The sequence below is a fragment of the Caenorhabditis remanei genome, chromosome III (assembly GCF_010183535.1).
Source record: "Caenorhabditis remanei strain PX506 chromosome III, whole genome shotgun sequence".
Lineage (NCBI taxonomy): Eukaryota > Metazoa > Nematoda > Chromadorea > Rhabditida > Rhabditidae > Caenorhabditis > Caenorhabditis remanei.
The window spans coordinates 13690124-13714005 of NC_071330.1; the positions used below are offsets into that span (position 1 = coordinate 13690124).

Below are 23882 nucleotides of genomic sequence, written 5' to 3' on the forward strand. Positions count from 1 at the left end.
ATGCTCTGCTTGAAATGGTTCAATACTCCATTGATCGACAAAACGGAAAAGTTGACAGTTAACGATCAACCAGAAGGACCAATAATGGATATGCCGGATCTGGTGATGAGAAAGATTATGGAAAATGTGGATTTTATAACGATGTGAGTTTGTTTTAGGTTGATGCATACAGTAATGACCGTAAATCTGAGATTTCGGTCGTTTTTAGTTTGAATTGACCAACTTCAAATTTGGAAATTTTCAACTGAAAACGTTCAAAGTTGTTAGAATCATTGAGATTATTGTAACTATAGAACATCTCCATTTCAGGCTGAAACTTCGAAAAGTGTGTCACGCGTTTCGAAACTTTATTGATGTTACAAAACTGGATAACGAGTTGACAGAAGTCAATATCAAAGTGACACCGTCATCGATTTATGCGACTATCTATTTTACTTCAGCATCTAGGAAATCTGTAAACTCGAATTACATTGCATATGGGAACAACTGTTTGTTAAAAGTCAAGGAAGGAAGAAATGAAAAAGCGAAATTCATGAAAAACCAAGATTTCGTGGAGGCATTTTTCAACGATTTTGGTTTTATTTTAAGAAACCAATCAAAACTGTTGAAAACCATTGCTATCGAGGAATCGTCATATAATTGGTATTTACAGGATTCATACGACAGAGATCTTCTGAACAGAGTTAAAATTACATATTCAATTCACGGATGCTGCACTTGTACACGTCCGCTGAGAAATTTCATCGAAGCTCACGAACATCTAGAAAAAATAAACAAAACGTATACGTTGCAACAAACTGCCGATAAGTTTTATGGTCGTTTTGCTGACATTTTGAGATCAAGAAAATCTCCCATTTCTATACAAATACTGGATGTTAGAATTATGAGATTAAGTTATTTGTTGAATGTGGCTCAGCACATTGATCGGGAACAATTGAGAGGGATTGTGATAAGGAAGACACCTGAATATAGTGATCGAGAAAAAGGGAAACAGCCGACTTTGAATGAAATCGTGGAGTTGGACGTGTTCGATTATATTCAAGTATTGAGTATTAGGGGTTTCAAAGTAACAGTGCCTCTTGAAACATTTCTTCATATACCAGATCTGAGAGTTGCCATTTCAACACTAACTATTGAAAATGTTTTGTTGATAAAGAAGGTGAGTAAATGCACTTGTTGCACAGCTTGTCTTTTTTTCTTTCAGAACATGATGACTTCTCCAACTGTCAAATCTCGAAGGGTTTACTATGATCGTATGAAAGACTCGGATACATTATACAAAACCCTTGGACATGCGAATTCTGACCATAATAAAATATCCTGGTACTTTAAACTTCCGGGATTAGATCAAATCCTCCAAATCAGCAGGGAATATCATGAAACTTGTTTTTCATTTACATGGACCAAAACTTCATGCATTTATAATGATGCGGTGGTTCATTGATTGAATAAAATTTTTAATTTATTTGTTGTTTGGTGCATGAAGGATCTTGAAATCTATCTTCTCATATATCTATCTATCCAGATGTTTGCTAGTGGACTTTAATAAACAGTTTCCAGGCTCACATGGCTAGTGATGTATTGAAATCAAAAAGGATGGAAATAAGGTTCGTTTTTTTTAGAAATTAATAGAAAGTAGAACCTGAAAATCATGGAGAGAGAGACCACTATAATTAGAATTGTTAGAGAGTTCCTATCTAGCTGCCGAGAAGGCAATACTATAATGTTGTGATAATACAAGACTGTGAGGTGGGGAGATTGTTAAAATCTGGAAATCTTTACTATTAACAAACACCAGATTCTGTGTGTATGTGTGTATGTCGCCGACCCTACCGCCCTTCCTACTGAACCGATTTTCTTCGAACTTAGACCAAAAAATCAGAAATTTTCCCCTCGCAATGCCCGTCTTTTTCTTTCTCCAAAATTCTCAAAATGACGCCTTCTGAGCCAGAAAAACTGATAAAGCATAGGGGAATGAAAATCGGAAAAAGTGGCGTGAAACTGTCGGCCTCAGCTTCGGGATTTCTTTCCTTTCTCCGACATGCATCTTCCGTCAGCCGCGTGGTTCTGTACGGCGTGTCGCCGCGTCCGATCTGGCAAGTTATGCAACGTTGACTACAGTTAGTTTTTGGTTCGATCCCGGGGGCGAGAAAAGATTTCTTGGTTGTTGATTCGAAAAAGTGGTGTATCCGAACGTGTTGTTTGTTTTCAGTGAGGTCAACGTCACAAAAAACGAATCGGTTTCTAAAAAGAAACGACGAGAAATATGTTTTGTTATCACCGGATTAAGAAAAAATCGAGGATTAAAAACGTTTCCTTTCCTTCCAGATTGATCGGTAACACAATTAGATAGGGCAGTTTTCAGGACACAGGTGATGGATCCATTGTTGATCCAAATGGACCCACATATAAAAGTATTTAAAGTCATTTTGACTAACATCTTCTTACCACTGTTTTCGCTTCACCCATTGGTAAAACATAGTGACGAGGGGAATTTCTGTGAAGTCCAGATATGAAATCAGGTAAAATCCACGGGCTCAAGATTGTCCGACTATCAGGTCGAATGGTCTGAGTCTGATGGCTACAGAAGAAGTGATTGATGAAGGTGTGCTTCACCGCGTTTCAGTGATTTTCCGGACAACTAAAAGACGATGAGAAGAGTCCGATGACGTGACGGCAAGAAGAACGTCCTCCCTAATGAGCCGATTTCCTTCAAAGCTGGACAAAAATCAGAAATTTTCATCTCGCGATGCCCGTCTTACTTTTCTTCCAAACTCCCAAAGTGACGTCTTCTGAGCCAGAAACACTGATAAAGCAGAGGGGAATCGACTGCGGAAAAAGGGGGAGAGACGGGCGACAAAGCGTCGTCTCTTCTTTAGTCGCGGCGTTCTTCCCAGCACAGGTAGACCGACAAGTCCCAATTACGGATGAGCGACGACTGAGCGCAGGCGTGCGAGTGGCGAACGGGCGCGGCTGAACGACCACCAGCTGGCTAACGACGGCCTATCACCAGCCCTCAAAATCATTCGGAAGTCGACACGCCAAGGAGCTCTTCTCGGAGTAGTTGCTACTGATGCACAACCTGATCTTCAAAACATCGGAATGATGGATCAAGTTTGTCCACGTTGCGAGGCACCATATTTTAAAGCTTAATCCAAGTTTCAAATGGGTGAGGGGGGGGGGTGCGTTCAGGAAAGACCCGGCAAGATCTGGCAAGTTAGGCAATGTTGACTGTAGTTAGTTTGTGTGAACCCATTTTTTTCATTCAGATTTAGAAAAAAGTAAAAGAGTAATGGATCAAAATCGTTTCAGAAAAGCAGAGTTTCTTAGACTTCTATAGTCTCGACCGTTTGAGAAGCGCCGCAGGCGCTGTAACACCCAGAAGGGTGGTGTAGAAAAGTCGCCGTTAGGCGACGTGAACCGACTGGTACAGAATCAAATTCCACAGAATCAATACATTTCTACTTCATTTAAGCAGTATATTGTCTATCTAATTTTTAGTTCTCTCGAGCGCTTACATCTTCATCTTTCTATAGGACTCTTATAGTGTAGCGGTAAATCTGAGTGCGAACACCTCTAACCCAGTTCAAGGAGTCTTTTGCAGTGGAAATTTCTAGCACGAGGTGTCTAAGACAAGCACGTCCCGGGGTACGTCATCAGATGATGATTATTACGCTGCAGTCAAGCAAGAGGGTTCTCACGATGTTTAAGCATAGCCCCATCTGAAAGGTGTCCCCAATGCGTCCTGCAGTTGGAAGCTAGCGACACTTGAGCTTTGGATGCTCTCTGTGGCGTTAGCTGTAGGTCTGACTTTCATGTTTTGATGCAATTCGATGTCTCTCCGCCACGAGTTAGAATAGTTATAGTTCTTTAGTCAACTGTAGAGAAAATTGTTTATATAAGATGCTTCCACCTATTCTGTTTAATGTTATAAACTATGAAAACAAGAGAATGAGAAGCAATTAGTCTAATTGTATAATACTCTGGCTGGTCACTTCCATTTTCAGTTCATTATTTACCTCTTTTCAACCTCTTTTCTCCTTTCATCGTCGAGTCACGGAAACTCACTATAACGAAAACATTACAGAAATGGAGACCGAACCTTCACCCATTCCCATAGACGAGGAAATTGCTCTTGAGGCAGCAGACCCGATGATGGAGAAGTTGAGAGAAATGGAGATTTCTCTTACATCATTGGAGATGGGAATCCGGAAAGTGATCCAGAACCAAGGAACACTTTCAAAGGAGCTCAAAATCATCGAGGAAAGCCTGAAAAACACCTGGAAGGACGAGATGTCGAGCGTCCCAACAAAAAAACAACAATCCAGCTGCAAGGAATGCGCCGGAAATCACCAAGCATACGATTGCCCGCGCATCTCCGCCGATCAACGATTCATGAATGCTGTAGCAGCAGAGATATGCGTAAACTGCAACCGTCGTCATCCTGGAGTCTGTCGAAAACGCCCACTGTGCGACAAAAAGCATCTAACTATATATCATTAGTGATAATGTATTTTGTCGACCTGTTTTCAAAAAAAAACCCCTTAGGAGACTTGTCTAATAAATATGTTAAATTTTCCACAGTGTACTGTACTGAATACATAAATACTGACAAAAACATGAAGCTTTGCAAGTCCACAAGTCACTTCCTTGGATATCGCTGCTAGGTTCTGTATGATTTTACGTAGACCTCGTTCAAAGGTGCTCTATTTCTGTAAAATATTCGTTAGATTTAGTTTTTGTGACTTGACGATGATATCAGGCAGCAACTATAAGAAATGTGATCGAAACAGAAGAGACAAATGCAAACGCCAAGGATAATTGAAAAGGTAATGTTTGGAAAAACATATTTATTTTTTACGTTACCTTTAACGTGACACCGTAAGCCAAAAATTAAATCGATAAGGTCACACGACCAATTTTCATCATTTCTACATATTTTCAAATATCAATCGATAATTTACTCCCAAATGTTTTGCTTGAAATGGCTCAACACTCCATTTATCGACAAAACTGAGAAATTTCCGGTTAACGAACAACCAGAAGGACCAATAATGGCCATGCCGGATCTGGTGATGAGAAAGATTATGGAAAATGTTGATTTTATCACGATGTGAGTTTGTTTTAGGATGGTGCATAACTATAGAACATCTCCATTTTAGGCTGAAACTTCGAAAAGTGTGTCACGCATTCCGAGACTTTATTGATGTCATAAAACTGGATAATGAGTTGACAAAAGTAAATATCTATGTGACACCGTCGACAATAATTGTGCTTATCCATTTTGCTTCAGCATCTAGAAAATCTGTAAACTTGTATTACATTCGATATGGGAAGAACTGTTTGTTAAAAGTCATAGAAGGAGAAATGAAAGAAGCAAAACTCATAAAAAACCAAGATCTTGTAGATGCATTTTTCAACGATTTTGGTTTTATTCTAAGAAACAAAACAAAACCGTTTAAATACATGAATATCGAGGAATCGTCATATAATTGCTATCCACCAACTTACTACGACCGAGATCTTCTGAACAGTGTTAAAACTACGTATTCAATTTATGGATGCTGCACTTCTGCACGTCCATTGAGAGGTTCCATCGAACCTGTAACACATCTAAAACAAATAAACGAAATGTATACGTTGCAACCAACTGCCGATAAATTTCATGATCGATTTGATTGCATTTTGGAATCAAGAGAATCTCTCATTCCTATACAAATTCTGGATGTTACAGTTTTGCGACCAAGTCATTTTTTGAATATGGCTCGACTCATTGATATGAAACAGTTGAGATGTATTGCGATAAGGAAGACGTATGGTGATAGCGATGAAGAAAATGGAAAACACCTGGTTTTGAATGAAATCGTTGAGTTGAATGGGTTCAAATATATTCAAGAATTGATTATTAGTGGTTTCAAAGCAACAGTGTCTCTTGAGAAACTTCTTCATATACCACATCTGAAAGTTACCATTTCAACAATCACTATTAAAGATGTTCTGCTGGTAAAAAGGGTAAATGAATGCCCGTGTCTCACAGTTTATCTTTATCTTTTTTTTCAGAACATGCTCACTTCTCCAACTGCTAAATCTCGAAGGGTTTACTGTGATCATATAGAAGACGCAGATACATTACACAACACCCTTGGGTATGCGAATCCTGACTATCATAACATATACTGGTACTTTAAACTTCCGGAATCAGATCAAACGCTCCAAATGAGCAAGAAAAATCATGATTATGGCAATTGTTTTTCATTTAAATGGATCAAAAGTTCATGCATTCCTAAAAATGCGGTGGTTCATTGATTGAATAAAAGTGCGATTTTATTTATGTTCTGTCGTTAATTCTTTTTTAATAACGTTTAATCATCGTTGAGTTGGGGCTTCAGGCAGTAAAATTTGAGGGCAGTTCTGAAATGTTCTTATCCGGAAGCCGAAAGTTGGAAGTAGATTTCTCGAGACGAAACTTATACAACTGACGAGAGCTGTCAAACGTTAGTATTTTACTTATTTTACAGTCACTAAACCAACGACGTTTTAAATCATTTTTCTCTCTGACTCTGGTAGACACCAGAGTTGCATGGAAGTAAACTCGGAAGTTAGACGGAAGTGAGTTTTATTTCGACAATATAAAACGAACTTCAAAAATATGAAGTTAATATGTTGTATTGATGGTATTACTACCTTTCGAGCATAGAAAATTCCAACATTTTACTTATCCCCTACCAGTAGACCTGAATAAGTCTTCACTTCCGACTTCCGACTTCCGGGTTTCAAAATCAGCTCTTTTTTTAAGTCTACTGGTAGGGGATAAGTAAAAAGTTGGAATTTTTATGCTTGAAGGGTAGTAATACCATCAATACAACGTATTCACTTCATATTTTTGCCGTTCGTTTTATATTCTCGAAATAAAACTTACTTCCGTCTAACTTCCGAGTTTATTTCCATGCAACTACTAGACACAACAAAATCAAAAATCAAAACACATTTATTCGGCTATTCAAGATTCCTCTTACGTATAGTTTTCCGAGTGAGCAAAAACTGAAAAACCGAGTAGTTGAGAATTAACTATAGATAATAAATAAACTCAAAATTTTTATTCAATCAATAAACTACTGCATCTTTAGAAATGCATGAACTTTTGATCCATGTGAAAGAAAAGCAGTTGGGATAACAGCACTCCTTGCTGATTTGGAGAATTTGATTTGATTCCGGAAGTTTGAAGAACCAGGATAGTATATTATTGTGAGGATTCGCATGTATATTTCAAGATCCTTCATGCACCAAACAACAAATAAATTAAAACATTTTATTCAATCAATAAACAACTGCATTATTATAAATGCATGAAGTTTTGGTCCATGTAAATGAAAAACAAGTTTCATGTAATTCCCTGCTGATTTTGAGGATTTGATCTAGTCCCGGAAGTTTGAAGTACCATATTTTAGGATTCGCATGTCCAAGGTGAGAGATTTTCTTGATTTCAAAATGCAATCAAAACGATCGTGAAATTGATCTGCAGTCGAAGTGCAGCATTCATAAATTGAAGACGAAGCTCGGTGGCTGTTGATAACAACTATGTCGTAGTGATCATTTCTATACCAACCATATGGCCATTCCTCGACTTTCATGTATTTCAACGGTTTTGATCGGTTTCTCAAAACAAAACCAAAATTGTTGAAAAATGCATCTACAAGATCTTGGTTTTTTATGAGTTTAGCTTCTTCCATTTTTCCTTCTTGGATTTTGAACAAACAGTTGTTCCCATATCTAATGTAACACAATTTTACAGGTTCCATAGGTTTTGAAGCAAAGTCGAGAAACGCATATATCGCCGACGGTGTCACATCGATATTTACTTTTGTCAACTCATTATCCAGTTTTATGACATCAATAAAGTCTCGGAATGCGTGACACACTTTTCGAAGTTTCAGCCTGAAATGGAGATGCTCAATAGCTATGCACCATCCTAAAACAAACTCACATCGTGATAAAATCCACATTTTCCATAATCTTTCTCATCACCAGATCCGGCATATCCATTATTGGTCCTTCTGGTTGATCGTTAACTGTCAACTTTTCCGTTTTGCCGATCAATGGAGTGTTGAACCATTTCAAACGAAACATTTGTGAATAAAATGTTGATTGATGTTTGAAAATATGTAGAAATGATAAAAATTGGTAGTGTGACCTTATCGATTTGAGTTTTGGTTTACGGTGTCACGTTGAATGTTACGTAAAAACAGGCAAGTACCAATTTCGATATTTCCTTTCTCATAATAATTCATTCCCAAATGTTTTGCTTACATTGGTTTGGATTTCCATCGAATCAAGATTCTATAAAATCTAGAGATGTGTCAATAATGGATATGCCGGATTTGGTGATGAGAAAGATTATGGAAAATGTGGATTTTATAATCATGTGAGTTTAATTTTCAGAAATTTTGAAAAGATGATCCACAATTTCAGTCTGAAGCTCCGAAAAGTGTGTCACGCACTCCGAAACTTCATCGATGACACAACCCAGGATTACGGGTTGACACACATACAATTTTCGGTGTACCCTTCTATGATCAGTGTCGAAATGCGTGCTTCCTGGGGACTGATTGGCCTTCATTATGTCAGATACGGAGGAGAAAGTTGTTTGAGACACGTGACAACAGATTGTACTAACAAAACCAATCTCATGAAAGGCGAAGATTTTGTGGAAGCGTTTTTCGATGAAATTGGTGTAATCTTGAAAATCCATAAGGCCCCTCTAGAGGATTTGTCAATTCATGCATGTAATTCGAATGACTTCCGCAAAATTTCATTTGACAAAAATCTAATGCGGAAATGGCAGAATACTAATTGGATATTCGGATGGTGCAGTCGTCAACATGACTATAACATTGAAAAACATTTGAGTAAGATGAATAAGGACTTTCTGTTAAAACCAACGGCTGACAAGTTCTATGATGGTTTGGAAAAGATTTTGGGATCTAGGGACTCTCAGATGCGTGTAAAATGTATGGCTGCTCAAGTCATCATACCACAATATTTCTTGAAAATTGCTCCTTTTATTGATATGAAACAAATCAAATACCTCGAACTAATGAATGAAAGTGATGTGGCGAACAAAAAGTTGAAATTCGATGGAATAGTGGAACTCGAGAACTGGGAGTGTATTCAAGACTTGAGAATCAAAGGATTCGGAATAACAGTACCTCTAGAGAAATTTCTCCACAAGTCGAGTCTGAAAATTTCAATTCCAACAATTTCGATGGTAGATGTACTTCTGATACAAACTGTGAGTGGTTTTAATTTATTGAATGTTTTGTATTAAACTCGTTTTCAGAACTTTCTGAATTCTCCATCGTTCTTCGAAGAATACACTATTTATTATGAGCATTTGACTACAGATATGGAGGAGATGTATTCGATTCTTGGTTATTTTACTGATGCATATGATGAGAAATGCTGGGGATATGCGATTCCGGAAACTGATAAAATACTTGAAATTCGCCATAGCAGTTCGCATCGCTATTTCACTTTCACATGGGACGAAGAAGAACCATTTTCACGTTCTGAGGATATTGATTTTTGATTGAAATAAATAATTAATGTGTCAATGTTACTGAGTTCAAAAAATTAGCTTTCTGAAGAAGGTCTATTGAAGTTAGCAGATTTGTCACGGGTCGGTCTCGTTTTGAAACAAAATTCGGAATTCTTTTTGAATTTATTTTGAAAAAAGTTAATTGTTTGACTAAAAACTTAAAATTAAATCAAAACGCGATAATGTATCATAATTTAAGCAATTTTAATCTGATTTTTCGAAAAATTTTCTGAAATTTGATTTGATGAAAATCTAAACCAATGTAAGTAAAACATTTGGGAATAAATTATCGATTGATTTATAGAAAAGAAATGAAAAAAAAACTTGAAAACTTGTGTGAGAAACTTATTTTCAATTCTTTTTTTTAATGTAACCTTTAACGTGACACCGTGAGGAAAAGCACAAAGGCCGTACCAATTTTGGCAATTTCTATTTTATTTAATTATTTTCAAATGTTTTGCTTGAAATGGTTCAAAACTCGACTAGACGACAAAACGTCAACTGAGAAATTGTCATTTGATGAAGAACCAGAAGGACCAATAATGAATATGCCAGATTTGGTGATGAGAAAGATTATGGAAAATGTTGATTTTATAACGATGTGAGTTTGTTTTGGAAGGATGCATAAAGTAATGGCCGTAAATCTGAGATTTTGGTCGTTCTCAGTTTGAAATGACCAACTTCAAATTTGGAAATTTTCAATTGAAAACGCCCAACGTTGTTAAAATCATGGAGATTACTGTAACTAAAGAACATCTCCATTTCAGGCTGAAACTTCGAAAAGTGTGTCACGCGTTTCGAACCTTCATTGATGATACCAAACTGGATAATGAATTGACACAACTCAATATCGATGTGACACCGTCGGCGATATATGCGACTATCGATTTTGCTTTACAATCTAAGGAATCTGTAAACTTTTATTACATAAGATATGGCCACAACTGTTTGTTAAAAATCCAAGAAGGAATAATGAAAAAATCTAGACTCATAAAAAACCAAGATTTTGTAGATGCATTTTTCAACGACTTTGGTTTTATTTTGAGAAACCAATCAAAGCCGTTGAAATACGTAAATGTCGAGGAATGGTCATATAATTGGTATGAAGGATATCACTACGATATAAATGTTATCAACAGCCACAGAGCTACTTATTCAATTTATGGATGCTGCACTTCGTCACGTCCGTTTGAATGTTCCTTCGAAGCTACCCAGCATATGTGTGAAATAAACGACAAGTGTACGTTGCAACCAATTGCCGATAAATTTCATGATCGATTTGATTGCATTTTGAAATCAAGGAAATATCTCATTCCTATACAAAATTTGGAAATGGACGTTTTGCGACCAAGTAATTTTTGGAATATGACTCGGCTGATTGATATGAAACAATTGAAAGGGATCGTGATAAGGAAGACGTATGAGGAAAACGATAAAGAAAATGGAAAACAGCTGGTTTTGAATGAAATCGTGGAGTTGGATGTGTTCGATTGTATTCAAGAATTGAGTATTACGGTTTTCAAAGTTACAGTACCTCTGGAAACATTTCTTCATATACCAGATCTGACAGTTTCCATTTCAACAATCACTATTGAAGATGTTCTGTTGATAAAGAAGGTAAGTGAATTCATTTGTTCCATAGTTTATCTTTATCTATTTTTTTCAGAACATGCTCACTTCTCCAACTGCCAAATCTCGTATAATTTATTTTGATCATATAAAAGACGTGGACACAATACACAACACCCTTGGACATGCGAATCCTGACTATAATAAAGTATGCTGGTACTTCAAACTTCCGGACTCAGATCAAGCGCTCCGAATCAGCAGGGATTTGTATGGCAATTGGTTTTCATTGACATGGATTGAAACTTTATGGATTCGTAAAGATGCGGTGATTTATTGATTGAATAAAGATGTTGATTTTATTTATTTTCCGGTGCATCAAACGCACAGTAATTACAATTTTTCAAAATACCCCGAAATAGAATTGCTTTTAATAATCTCGGTTTGAATGAGAACAGTAATTATTTTATTATAACAAGATATTCGGAAACAGTAACATTTTGACCTCAGATATTTCAAAACTTTTATGTTAAAAAATGGAAACTGACAAATTTTGGTGGTTTTTTAAGTGTTTTTTAAAATTTATTTCCATTAATCCCATCAGCTTGAATCAAAAAATAGGCCACGCCCGCTGTTGCAATTTTGACGCATGTTTCTAAAGCTGTTGTGACTTTAAAAAATGAAAAATCGTTCAAAAATGAGACTGTGCGGCAAATTTGCACTAAAAGTTGAATTTTAAAATAGACCACGCCCAGTTTTGCGGTTTTGTCGCACGTCGAAGATAGGTAAAAAATGAAATTGTGCGGTGAATTGCAAAATGGAGTTACGAGGTTTTATTTTCAGCCTATTTTCAGTCAAACGCAGATTTTAGCTTAAAATTGCTAGAAATATTTCATTTTTGACTCAAAATACCTGAACAAACTGAAAGCTTAAAAATTCTCCCTCCAGAGTTTTGAGTTTTAGAGCAATTTTTAGCTTATGCGAAAATTATAAAAGTTTGTTAGAGTTTTCTGAAATATCGGAATCTGCAATATGACTTCAGACCTTCTTTGAATTATTCGTAATTTATGCATTCATATAACTTTCTTTCAACTATGTAATCTATATCAAAATAGATGATTTATTTGCAACAAATGAATTCATTCAATTTCAATCAACTCAACAATAGGAATTATCCTTATTCTTGCATGCACAATACTGATGAAACGTTCCTTCACACCGTCCCCAGTTACAATTGAATAACTTCTGACAGTTGCCATTGCATTCCGCGTTGTTCGAACCAAAATAGCTGCATCCGTAGTCAGCGGATACCGAAAATGCGCAAATTAGAAGAATATAGAAGATAGAAATGAAGTTCATAACGAATTCAGATGATTTTTTGATTACTTTTGACGGGTCTCTTAAATACTCTCAAATTTTGATCTATGACTCTCAACACAAAAACACAAAACCAAAAACAGGATGTTAGCCTTATCAATCATTGTTATTTTGAACCAAGTGCGCCCTAGTGTCAAAATTCATCCCAGAATGACAAATTTATATGAGTATGTAGATCATAGATAGTGCTTCATTTTTGTAGTTGACAACTTTTTAATGAAATGAATATTTGAAGCGTTATATCTTGTTAAAGTAACTTTTTTGTTCCTGATGTTTCCTTCCGGTATTGATAAGGAGGTTTTTTTGAAAAATAAAACCAAAACAAATGTTTTGTGTGGTGGAAACAATTGATAAGATAAGAAAAAGAAAAAAGGAACTAAACATAATTAGTGCTGCTCCGAATCAGAACTGTTACGAGTCAGAACTGTCATATCTAGGAGGCCTGATGACTTTAATAAAAAGTTTAACCATCTGTTAATTGGTTATAACCCGTATCAGTTCTGATCGGGTTCCAATTTTCTGAGAGTTCTGGTTCGGGATACCCATCTATTCAGTTGGCATAAACATTTTCAGAAATATTTGATCTGTCAATAAACATTTTATTTAAAATCGTCACAATGATTTATGATACAGAAATTTAATCCAGCAGGTATTATTCTCACCAATAATAATTAAAAGAAATGAATAGATAAATGATTGAAACATTTTGTGATAAAGATAAATGTACATGTTCACAACAGAAAGTGTAATCCAGTTCGACAAGCTTTCAGCTCAACAATACGAGTTATCCGCATTCCTGCATCGACATTTTCTTCCCATAAATCCCTCACATTGTCCCCAATTACATCCGAAGTTGTTACGACAGTTGTCATTGCATTCGTAGTTGTTTGAACTGGTGAGGCTGCAACCGTAACCTGAAATTATCGAGTATTGAAATGTTAAAATATCTTGCCTGTCACTTCTTCTGACACGATGTCTTGGTACTTGATAGTCATCCTGGTCCTGCTCAATACTGTCATCATAGACATATCTAGCGGAGACTGTGCCAATAATATCAATGAAAATGCAAAAGGTGGTGAGTAGATTCATAATTGAAACTGAATTAATAACAACCAGTGAGGTTCTCTTATATACTTTTTCAGAATATATCTGTCGTCATCTATTTTTAGTCACGAGCTCGACAACTTGATTTTTCAAACATGTTCTTATCAAAAACGGAAACTCTACAAATTATAACAAATAGAAATATCACGTGAACAACCTCTGAAAAAGAGAAGAACTTTTGATACTTCCTTATCAGTGCTATCTTTCCCATTTTAGCGCATTCTTATCAGAAAAAAGTCTTGTTTCAAGTTCTAATTGTTGCTTTCTATAATTATGATGACAATTTCCGGTTTTGATAAGAAAATGTTTGAAAGATCAAGTTGTCGAGCTCGTGACTAAAAATACAGTATAAAAGAACATCATCAATTATTCAGTTTCAAACATGAATCTACTCACGATCTTCTGTATCATTGCTATTATTGGCACAGTCTCCGCTAGATATGTCTATGAAGACGGTATCGATCAGGACCTGAAAGACTATCAGGTACCAAGACATCGTATCAGAAGATGTATTATTCAAAATAGCCCTATGTCTCAAAACTCGAAATAATTTCAGGTTACGGCTGCAGTATTTCCAGTTCAAACAACTACGAATGCAATGACAACTGTCGTAACAAATTCGGATGTAATTGGGGACAATGTGAAGGATTTATGGGAAGAAAGTGTCGATGCAGGAATGCGGATAACTCGTATTGTTGAGATTGTAATGGGGAAAAAAGGACAGCTTAAAGTAGTACCCTCCGACTTATGTAAATTACATCGCGTTTAAAAAAATTGAACTGTTCCTATAAATAAAGATGTGTTAAAGCATTTCATCCCCCTCTGGTTACTGTACTGATTCTTGACCTTCTAAATAGATATTTTATATTTCATAATATTTTATCATCGCTCTCTGATCATCTATTCCCACCTCAATGGTCGTCGATCACATCGTCATGAAACTCCGCTCTGGGAAACCATCCTAACTCAATTATGACACCCCTATATAAATCGTCCCTCTCCTAGCTGTCCCCCCCCATCAGACGATGCGTCTTCCACTCCTTTTCCTCCTTCTAACTGGCTTGGCCACTGCTTGGCTAGGCCACCTAAACCATCCGGTTCGTGACGTTCCCCATAATTATGATTGCACTGGAAACAATTTGATGAACTGTGTGCTCGTAGAATCCCAATTGGACATGATCCGTCATGCGATTTACGTGAAGAACTGGAAATTGTTGGCAGAACTTACGGAGGTTCCTATGACTGGGGGTAAGTTAATTGCTTCAAAAAGTTAGAATAATTTATTTTTATTTCTAAATTTCAGATGACGAATTTCCCGGCAACACCCTGAAATCTTACTACGAGATCACCAAGGTTTATACTATTCCGATTTCTGTTATTAAAAGCATGACCGCGGTGGTTACTGTAGAACAAGCTGGAAAACGACCGAGAGACGCAAAGATTTATATGGGAAAGAGCAAAGAGAGCCTTACTGGATGGAAAATCTTCCATTTTGAATGGATTCCATAATTTGATAATAAATAATTGAGCGTTTAAATAAGTTTATGTGAATAAAAAGTGCCAGAAGTTTACAGTAAGCAAACTGCAAGAAAGGCAAAAAAGATTTGGACTTATGCATATAAAAGTTTCTTAGAATTGTCTGAAATTTTGGAACTTGAAATTCAAATTTGATCAATTCATCATTTCCAACACCTCATAGTTCTTCGGCAGCAAATTCGCGTGTCCTGAAAGATTTCCAAAATTAAATTCCTTTTTTAATTTGACCTACCATTGACTACAGTAACCGTCTGACAATACGGACAAACAATGTTCACCCATAACTTCTTTTTCAACAACAACTCGGCACACCCTCCGCATACAGTATGCCCGCACTCTTTGAGCATTCTGGGGATTTTTGTAGTCTCGTTGAATGGGAACACACAGATCTTGCATTCGGGTCTGGAATGGTTACTGTAGCTCTTAGAGTACTGTATATATCGGACAATTCTAAGGTAACTAAGAGTCAAAGGTTAAGTTCAAATTACTTCTATTCATTTAATCAAAAATTGGTAGAAAAAGTCGAGAATGGAAAAATTTACCGATTTTCAAAATTCGTCTATCACAAATTGTAGCATAACTCGCTTAGTGTTTCCAAGAAACAAAAAATTTGTAATTTTTTGGAATTAGCTTGTAGACGCTTTGAACGAGTATAATCACAATTTGTTTGAGAATTAGAGATTCACAATTAACGCGACAATACGCTTCAAATGACTATAATAATGACTAGATTTTGTAAAAGTTGGGTCCCACCACGACAACTACAGTAACCCAGTTTAAAGGCGCATAGACCTCAAAAATGCACCAAACCAGGTCATGATTATACCCATTCAAAGCGTCTTGATGAGCTGATTCCGAAAATTCAAGCTTTTTCAGCTCTAGACTAAATCCAACCGAGTTATAGCACATTTTGTGAATTTCAAATTTTCGAAAAGTTTTGAAATTTCATAATGATTTTGGAAAGGGGTACTGTACACTTACACTGACGAATTTCCAGCAGTCTTTTTTGATTTCTGCACTTTTTCGGAGCTCATCTTGATTTCTTCTTCATTTTCATTATTCATAATCATCTCGTTTCCAAGTAGAATTATTCCCAAATCCATCATACTAGGAATAGTAAGGAAGGAGAAGAAGAATTGAGTCCAGATAATCACTTCGATATCTTTTCTGTCTTCATATGACACTGCGAGACGGATGGATCCGATGAAAATGATAACATTGATGATGAATACTATAAATACCAGCCATTTATTGTTTTTGGTGTCCAGTCTCCATTGGGCTCTATTCCAAGTGATAAATAGAATGAAGAAAGTGAGAGCAGCGACGGAGGAGACGATGATGGTGAAGGAGAGGATCTGAAATAAGATGATTCAAATCAATTTACAGAGAAAATTCAGTTTATTAGGGATTCACCCAGAAAAAATCAGCTGAAAAGGCCAGAAAATCAAAAAGTTAGAGAATTTCGAAAACTTACGAAAATTTTCAACAACTCATTTTCACCATAATTTGAAATTTACACCACTAAATTCAACTCGTTGATAGCTTTTGGGGAAAGTATAATCAAGTCTATAGACGAGTTGGATCTCACCACGAAAAGTACGGTAGGCGCCTTTAAACTGGGTTGCTGTAGTTTTTGTGGTGAGACTCAGAACATGAACTATTTTTGTGGTAAATCAGAAATGTTCTGAGTATTTTAAACTAAAAACCACAAAAATCGGTTGAAAACTCGAAAAGTTACAGATTTTCGAAATTACGAAAATTTATATTTAGACATTTCTCATCGTAACTCAGCGAGTTTTTGTTCAAATGTTCTGAAATTGTGATTTTCAGATTCAGCACATCTAGACGGTTCAGAAAAGTATAAACATGCCAAGATTCAGAGGAAATTGGGTCTCGATTTTAAGTTTTTGAATTTTTTGAAAAATTTCGAAATTCTGTATCTTTATAGCGTTTTCGACGCAATTTTTTCTGACTTACCGCAACATCGAATCCCACGATAAACACGGCAACTCTTGGTACAAATCCACAAATCATAATTCCAGTGAATCCAATGAATGCCTCACTTTGACACATCGTTCGAATTTTCGCTCCCAATTTTTTGTTGATAAATACCACAATTCTTTTAAATCCCCATAGTGTCAACACAGCAGCCAAGGAGGCCCCGATGGTTGCAAAGAAAATAATCCAGTTGACAGTAGGAAAATAATTGGTTACTGTAAAACCGACGAACGCCATTGAGAATATTCCAAAAATCATGGAGAAAAATGGGATTATTGAATGGGTACAAGTGTTTTGATAGGTTTTTTTCAAAGGTTGCTTCACACGACCAGCTAGCAAAAGATCTCCGTCTAAGACCTTGAATAGATCATATGAAACGAATCCAGAAAAGAAACCGAGGAAGAGTTGTAATATGTAAAAAGCGAATAATTCAGAAGCCAAATCCTCATTGTGCACAATCAAAATAATTCTGAAATCGATTCCGATGAGTAGAGAGGTAAAATAATGGATCAGTGTTACGATAGGATCCACCTCATTGTTAGGAAGGTAATTAATTATACACCATTGATTGAAACCGTAGTTAAATAGCCAGTGGAATGCACACGCGGTGGAAAGGGAGACGATTAGTAGGTAGCTGACTGTCTGAAATTTTATAGAGTTAATTGACTGTAATTGGCTTGAATTATTTTTTAAATCGATTTTAACCTATTAGCGTTTTACTCGGAAAAATTAGCTCAAAAAGTCTAAAATACAAAATGTTACAGATTTTCAAAGGTTTTCGAAAATTTTCGAGAAATTCAAAATTACTGTAACTCGGTTGAATTTAGTCGGAAACTGAAAAATCTTGAGTTTTCAAAAATATAGCAATTTACAGCGATTTCAAGGTTTTCAAATTTTCGAAATTTTTCGAAAATCTGTCAATTTCTCATTTTCGATGTTTTCAAGTGATTTATAACTCAAAATGTTGCAAATCAACTGAAATATTCAGGAAAATAAATGCCGTTAGGTCCCACCACGAAAACTACAGTAACCCAGAGTTTTCGTGGAGGGACCCAGATTTTCAAAAACATTGACACTTTCAGAATATAGGCATGATTATACTTTTCTGAAAGCTCTCAAAAAACTTTAAAAACTTCAAACAGTTCAACTCACATGATAATCATCTCCAACAAAATAAAGCGCAACTCTCGGTATCGTAAGGCACGTCAACACTCCAACCAATCCAACTGTCATTTCATGTCTAACCCGATCCAATCTTCCAGTTTCATATTTGACATGACAGTAATCCATCACCCATTTCACCAGTCCAAGCACACCAAAAATCAATAAAAATGAGGCGAGGATGGCTCCAGCAGTAATAAAATTAGCTGGGACGACAGGGGCGAAAATCAGGTAAATTGTACCTACTGTAGCTAGAATACCTGTGATAGCAGTGAGAGCTATCACGGTATAATCGGTAACAGACATGGGTTTCGGGGGTTCTATGGCCATGACCGAGGGGGGAAAAGGGGGAATTTTTGGGTGAATGAGGAGGAATAGGTGGATGTGTAGAGAATGAATGTGTGCGCGGGGAAGAGTGGACCTGATGACGTGGCAGATGGTGTGAGGGGTCACAATAGACAGATGTATTCGACGGGACTTGTATTGGTACACACTATCGTCTGTGATTGAAAAGTGTCATACTGTATCGAGGAAGGGAGGACCTGATGACGTGGCAGATGGTGTCCTTGAAGAATCAATAGCTGACCTAGGTAGCAACACACAGTACGAACGCCAGTACAAACATCCAGGTGTCTTGAGTGGAGACAGAATTACCAAAGTTACACTGTCAAAAGTTACACTGACAAAAATTACACTGGCAAAAAGTGCCAATTTTCGAAAGCTCACTAAGTGGAGAAGTAAATTTTCGAAAAAGGAATTCGGAATTCGGGATTGAAAATTTTAAAATGGCCTAAATTGCAATGTTCGAAAGCTCACAAAGTGTTAATTACTGGAATAACTACATGGTTTCCTTGACGTTTTGACAACTTGGAAGGCGAAATGGGATATTCATTTTTGTAGTTGACCACTTTTTTTGCACCGAGCCCAAGCAAGATGGAAAGCAGACATGATTACAATGACCAAAGTTACACTGACAAAACGTATGTATCTTATGTCGGGTTGCTGTATCACGCATATCATATCAATTCTTGTTATCAAATAATAAAAATTGTTCTGCTTTTTTGTCTGTATTTCTATTTGTCCGGATGATACACTTAACCATCCCCCAGTGCTACTAGCCGACATCTACTGCGACTCTTCCCGCTACCACTTTCTTCACCTCCCTCCACTATGTCTTCACTCGGCGCCCGGTTAGCTCACTAGGGAATGATCCCGACATAATTCAAGCTTTTGATAAAGACCTACATGGTTGAATAGTTCGAAATCTGAGAATTTCAAAACTGTTTTCAAATTTTGCTGAACGCCTCTAGGGATCGAGAAAAATGAGCTCAAAGTTTGAGCACTAATTTCCATTTCTTAACCATAAGGAACATGAAAGTCCGGCTTTGAGATTCATTCCTCTTTTCTTTCCCTCGTGTTCACCTAATTTTCAGCGGTGAGATGGTCGAGGGGTTAACACAGGTAGTTGGCCAGCGACGAAATACGGACCATATACGCGTCCGCGACGGACTCAAAAAGAAGTAGCTAAGGACGATATGTGTGCGTCATATACGGTCCGTTTGGAGTCCGCGCGCCGAAAAAGTTGCTTCTCTTCCTACCGCCATCCCCCTCCTCTTTCCCCATACCGCGCTCCCTGCTTTGTTCGATGAAAACGGGAAAAATAGGTTACTGTTAATTATATTTATTTTTATCAAAAGATCAGAAAGAAAAACAAAGGAAAACGCAAATAAAAACGAGAAAAAGGTTTAACAATGGAATGAGTAGTATTGGTTGTAACTGCTTATTTGAGGCAGGTGTAATTGTCGTGTGGCGGTGATGAATCGTAGAAGTCCAGAGGTTCGCTGAAATAAAACGAAATGAAATAATCAAGATTTCGATGAGACATACCTATACGAACGGTCCTCCTCAAGAGACAAGCGGAGAAGACGATCTTTTAGAGCTTCGCCGACTTCTTTAGGAGTTGTTTCCATTTTATCTTTATACTCCTTACGGAATCTATCTCTGCAAATGCGAAAGTTTTATGGGAACCGAAAGGAAATGTGGCTTACAGTAGATTGACCATCGATTCCCTAGCGGCACAATGAAGAGTTGTAAGCGTGTTGATATCCCTCGGTTGTCGGAAACCGGCGATTACAAAATCTGTAAAGCAGTGTTAAGAAATACTTAAAATTTTTCTTGTAACGCACCGACGATTGGGCCGTAGAATTTGTCTCCGAATGGAAAGTATCCAGCATTTGAACTGTCTTGGGCGGAGTATCCGGCAAAGAAATCATCACGTTTTGCTACCTGAAACGGATAAATGTTATTCATGTGTAATCCGTTGTCCAGAATTACTTCTTTGTAAACGAATCGAATTAAATGCTTCGAATCACCATAAAAACGGGATGAGGTGTATTTCGAAGCCTCCGCCACAGTAACAATTGATGACAATTTGAAGTTTTTTTTGCACGGGAGCTCAACAACTTCCTCGACTTCCGTGGCTTTTTTCAAATCGAATCCAACACCTCTGATAATATCAGACTGTAATACGATAATATTAAACTAAATGTACGCGAGAATTAGTCGTTAACCTCTCTTTCCAATGTTTCATTTGCCCGTTCCGCTTGGCGGAGTCGAGCAGTCATCTTGTTCAGCTGAAAATTGTTTCATCAATAAGTCTCTCACTGGCAATTATACCATTGCGACGTTAAACGCCTGACCCATCGCTAACATTTCCATGTCCTTGTTGACATTATGAAATCGCTGAGCGATTTGAAGAAACGGGTAGTAGTCCGCGTCGAGATAGTTTTTGGTCAACTTCTTCAGGTTCTCCTGAAATGTGGATAATTGATTGTACAAAAAGGGAATAACAAACTTCGCATTCTAATCGTGGCAAAGGAATCCCATTTGTCATATCATACAAATTGTTTGCTGAGAATCCGACAGGATTCCATGTTTTGTTTTGAGTGGAGAAATGGCTCTGTCGCTCTCGAACTCCCAATTCTGAGTTGAAAGGGGTAACTCTTTGCGAGTACGATGGTGTTGGACAAAATTGAGAAGGAGTTCCGGCGACGTTGTACTCTCTCAATCCGTTTGCGAAAGACGAAGAGTGACTTGTAGACTGTTCATTCACAGTACGAAACGAACTTGTCAACAAATGCTCTTTTTTTATAAATCTCGGAGGTGGAATTAATTTTGCATTTTTCGGTGTTGATGTATGCTCTTCCTGAAAAGTTTTTAAGGTAATTAGTGGGAGGGAATGTTACAAACCTTCACATTAGCTGATAACAGCTCCTCGTGCCGCACGTTTTCTAAGTCTTCATAAACCGGTGAATCGACAAGACGATTCGATGACGAATATGGAGCGGCAATTTCTTCCATATCGTCTTCGACAAAATCTGCAGCTGGAACTGGTCCCATCTCATCAACGACTTCAGGAGGTCCTGTTTTCAACGTCAACGTTTCTTTTTCTTTTTCTCTTTCAGTATCTCTGACGGTTTTAACGCCACTTTTAACCGCTTTATTGGCCTTTCCTCTGCCACTTTTTAATACTTTTGTAGATGTCGCAGCAGCATTTTCGTGTGATTTAACTGAAGTTTTACGTCTCGTATACACCATTGGTACGAATTCTGAAAGGAAACGACTTTTTAGGATCTCGGTTAAATCGAGGATATTGTTGAGTAAAACAAATAGAAGTTTATAGGAAATAAGTGCAAGGAAACGGAAACCATCCAATGCCGGACCACCCACATAGAAAACGAGAGGAAATCGTCCGAGAGGAGTACACGACCGACATTTCATATGACGGCCACGGCATTTTTGGAGGGAAGGAATAAAATTCAAACGAAATAAACGGAATTTAGAATGGAAAAAAGAGAAAAATAACAGATAATTCGTATTAATTGTGAATCATTGTTCCGTTTACGGCAAACACACAGAGTCCATCTCCACAATCTATATAACTTCCAAGAGAAATTACGGATTTCAAGGGAACGAAGACTCTTCTTTCCGAGAGTTGACAAAATTTTACTCCTTCAAATTCCTTTAGCATTCGGATCACTTCTTGCCCATAATAAAGATCAGTGTTATCGAGCTCTTGAAGAGCCTTGGAGAGAGAGGGAAACTGATTGGCGACATTAATCTCATTGAATGGCTCTGCTAATATTTTAATCTCTCCAGCATCCACCATAGCCGCAACAAATCTGAAACATTCCAAATGCCCTCCTTCTTTCACAGCGAAAAAGACGTCATCCTTAGTGCTCGATTCGTAATATTCCGATTTCAGTTTCCCACAAGGCAAAGATAGTGATCCGTATAGAGTATTTCCGTCACCATACGGTTCATCTATATTTTCCAATTGGCAGCTGATGACGTTGTTGTAGTAAACTTGTTGAGGCGTCAACCCTTTCGTGAAAGTAAGAAATTTTTTGAGGCTCGGGGACGGATTTTCTGCAAAGCGTCGAGAGATTTCTCGTCTGATCGAGTTGTGAATAAGAACTCTGAACATCCTCTAATTGATAGAATTTAGAGATGAGAATTGTTCACCTAGCGCAAGCTGTCTCCGAGAAGTGTCGTGTCATTCTGGTACTGTAACCCATAAGTGCAAATTGATAGGACGATTCAAATGCAAATGTGCCAAGAGGGCCAATGTTCCCAAATGCATGAACAACATCAGGCAAATGAAACAATACTTCCTGAATCAACAATACAGTAGATATTAACAGCTCCTCTAAACCCACATGTGTTTTGCAAGACAAGTATTCTTCGCTGGCCTCTTTCAAAAACCAGAGAGCAGCGGAGCACATCTGCTCGTCAAACAATGCAGGGCCTTTTCCAGTTGTGTACATCTTATTGGCAATCATGGAGAGAGCAATAATTGCAAAACGAGCTTGAGGCTTCAGAAACTCTGATTGTACAGCTACCAGTGCTAGCGGTAGACGGAAAAACTGAATGAGAAGGTTAAAATCGAAATGCATAAACTTCAACTCTTACTGAAATTTTGTCCGATCCATTTCTACAATTACCAATTTCGGAGTAGAAAGAAGGAAGAATAACTGAATTGAGAGCATTTTGTAGGGTGTTGGAGTCGCATTCGAACAAATCTGATTTCGGAGTAGACTTGTTAACTTTGGAGAAAAGTTCTGAGATTCCGTATTATTCTAATCTTCAGGTTCTGTTACCTTTGGTTACATTCTCGTAGACTCCTTCACCCAGATTGTGTAAACAATCTATGGGTGTTTCATATGGTTTTACAAATTGTACTATCTTAGCAGCAACATTCCCAAAGCCATTCAATCCACTTTCTGAATCTATTACGGTAAGATTGTCAGGTCTCTTTTCAGCTCGTTCTGAATCAAAATTTCAATTGAATTATATATAAAAAATTATACTTTCGCCTCCTAATTTGTAAAATGTGCCTGCCGAGAGGCAGAAAAAGCAAGAAAGGGATCCATAATGTCCTTTCATGCCGAAGAGACTACGTTTTGCCTGAATAGTTCAATCATCGAAATCATTTCACATATGTATATTACCGGCTGATCTGCGCTCACGGTAACGATATGAAGTT

At 37.2% G+C, this 23882-nt stretch overlaps 9 protein-coding genes across 9 annotated transcripts; 6 read left to right on the forward strand and 3 right to left on the reverse strand.

Moving 5' to 3' along the window:
* Positions 1 to 1444, forward strand: GCK72_011221 (uncharacterized protein; the record flags this gene model as incomplete). The annotated part of the gene is made up of 3 exons (XM_003094042.2): positions 1 to 143; positions 310 to 1159; positions 1205 to 1444. The coding sequence occupies 3 exons, from the start codon at positions 1 to 3 to the stop codon at positions 1442 to 1444; spliced, it is 1233 nt and encodes a 410-aa protein (XP_003094090.2).
* A 3526-nt stretch (positions 1445 to 4970) lies between these two features.
* Positions 4971 to 6306, forward strand: GCK72_011222 (uncharacterized protein; the record flags this gene model as incomplete). Its single annotated transcript, XM_053728298.1, has 3 exons — positions 4971 to 5113; positions 5163 to 6003; positions 6061 to 6306. 3 exons carry the CDS (start codon positions 4971 to 4973, stop codon positions 6304 to 6306), a joined length of 1230 nt encoding a protein of 409 aa, XP_053587875.1.
* Positions 6307 to 7415: 1109 nt separating this feature from the next.
* On the reverse strand, positions 7416 to 8127 carry GCK72_011223 (uncharacterized protein; the record flags this gene model as incomplete). Its single annotated transcript, XM_053728299.1, has 2 exons — positions 7416 to 7935; positions 7985 to 8127. 2 exons carry the CDS (start codon positions 8125 to 8127, stop codon positions 7416 to 7418), a joined length of 663 nt encoding a protein of 220 aa, XP_053587876.1.
* A 167-nt stretch (positions 8128 to 8294) lies between these two features.
* GCK72_011224 (uncharacterized protein) lies at positions 8295 to 9586 on the forward strand (the record flags this gene model as incomplete). Its single annotated transcript, XM_003094035.2, has 3 exons — positions 8295 to 8422; positions 8470 to 9289; positions 9338 to 9586. 3 exons carry the CDS (start codon positions 8295 to 8297, stop codon positions 9584 to 9586), a joined length of 1197 nt encoding a protein of 398 aa, XP_003094083.2.
* Positions 9587 to 10047: 461 nt separating this feature from the next.
* GCK72_011225 (uncharacterized protein) lies at positions 10048 to 11501 on the forward strand (the record flags this gene model as incomplete). Its single annotated transcript, XM_053728300.1, has 4 exons — positions 10048 to 10196; positions 10363 to 10541; positions 10608 to 11212; positions 11262 to 11501. 4 exons carry the CDS (start codon positions 10048 to 10050, stop codon positions 11499 to 11501), a joined length of 1173 nt encoding a protein of 390 aa, XP_053587877.1.
* A 1768-nt stretch (positions 11502 to 13269) lies between these two features.
* GCK72_011226 (uncharacterized protein) lies at positions 13270 to 13627 on the reverse strand (the record flags this gene model as incomplete). Its single annotated transcript, XM_053728301.1, has 2 exons — positions 13270 to 13452; positions 13508 to 13627. The coding sequence occupies 2 exons, from the start codon at positions 13625 to 13627 to the stop codon at positions 13270 to 13272; spliced, it is 303 nt and encodes a 100-aa protein (XP_053587878.1).
* A 397-nt stretch (positions 13628 to 14024) lies between these two features.
* On the forward strand, positions 14025 to 14411 carry GCK72_011227 (uncharacterized protein; the record flags this gene model as incomplete). Its single annotated transcript, XM_053728302.1, has 2 exons — positions 14025 to 14126; positions 14199 to 14411. 2 exons carry the CDS (start codon positions 14025 to 14027, stop codon positions 14409 to 14411), a joined length of 315 nt encoding a protein of 104 aa, XP_053587879.1.
* Positions 14412 to 14667: 256 nt separating this feature from the next.
* GCK72_011228 (uncharacterized protein) lies at positions 14668 to 15151 on the forward strand (the record flags this gene model as incomplete). The annotated part of the gene is made up of 2 exons (XM_003091182.2): positions 14668 to 14890; positions 14946 to 15151. The coding sequence occupies 2 exons, from the start codon at positions 14668 to 14670 to the stop codon at positions 15149 to 15151; spliced, it is 429 nt and encodes a 142-aa protein (XP_003091230.2).
* A 4966-nt stretch (positions 15152 to 20117) lies between these two features.
* Positions 20118 to 21934, reverse strand: GCK72_011229 (uncharacterized protein; the record flags this gene model as incomplete). Its single annotated transcript, XM_053728303.1, has 9 exons — positions 20118 to 20178; positions 20225 to 20338; positions 20386 to 20476; positions 20524 to 20623; positions 20672 to 20857; positions 20908 to 20970; positions 21014 to 21148; positions 21192 to 21542; positions 21587 to 21934. The coding sequence occupies 9 exons, from the start codon at positions 21932 to 21934 to the stop codon at positions 20118 to 20120; spliced, it is 1449 nt and encodes a 482-aa protein (XP_053587880.1).
* Between the last annotated feature and the right edge of the window lie 1948 nt (positions 21935 to 23882).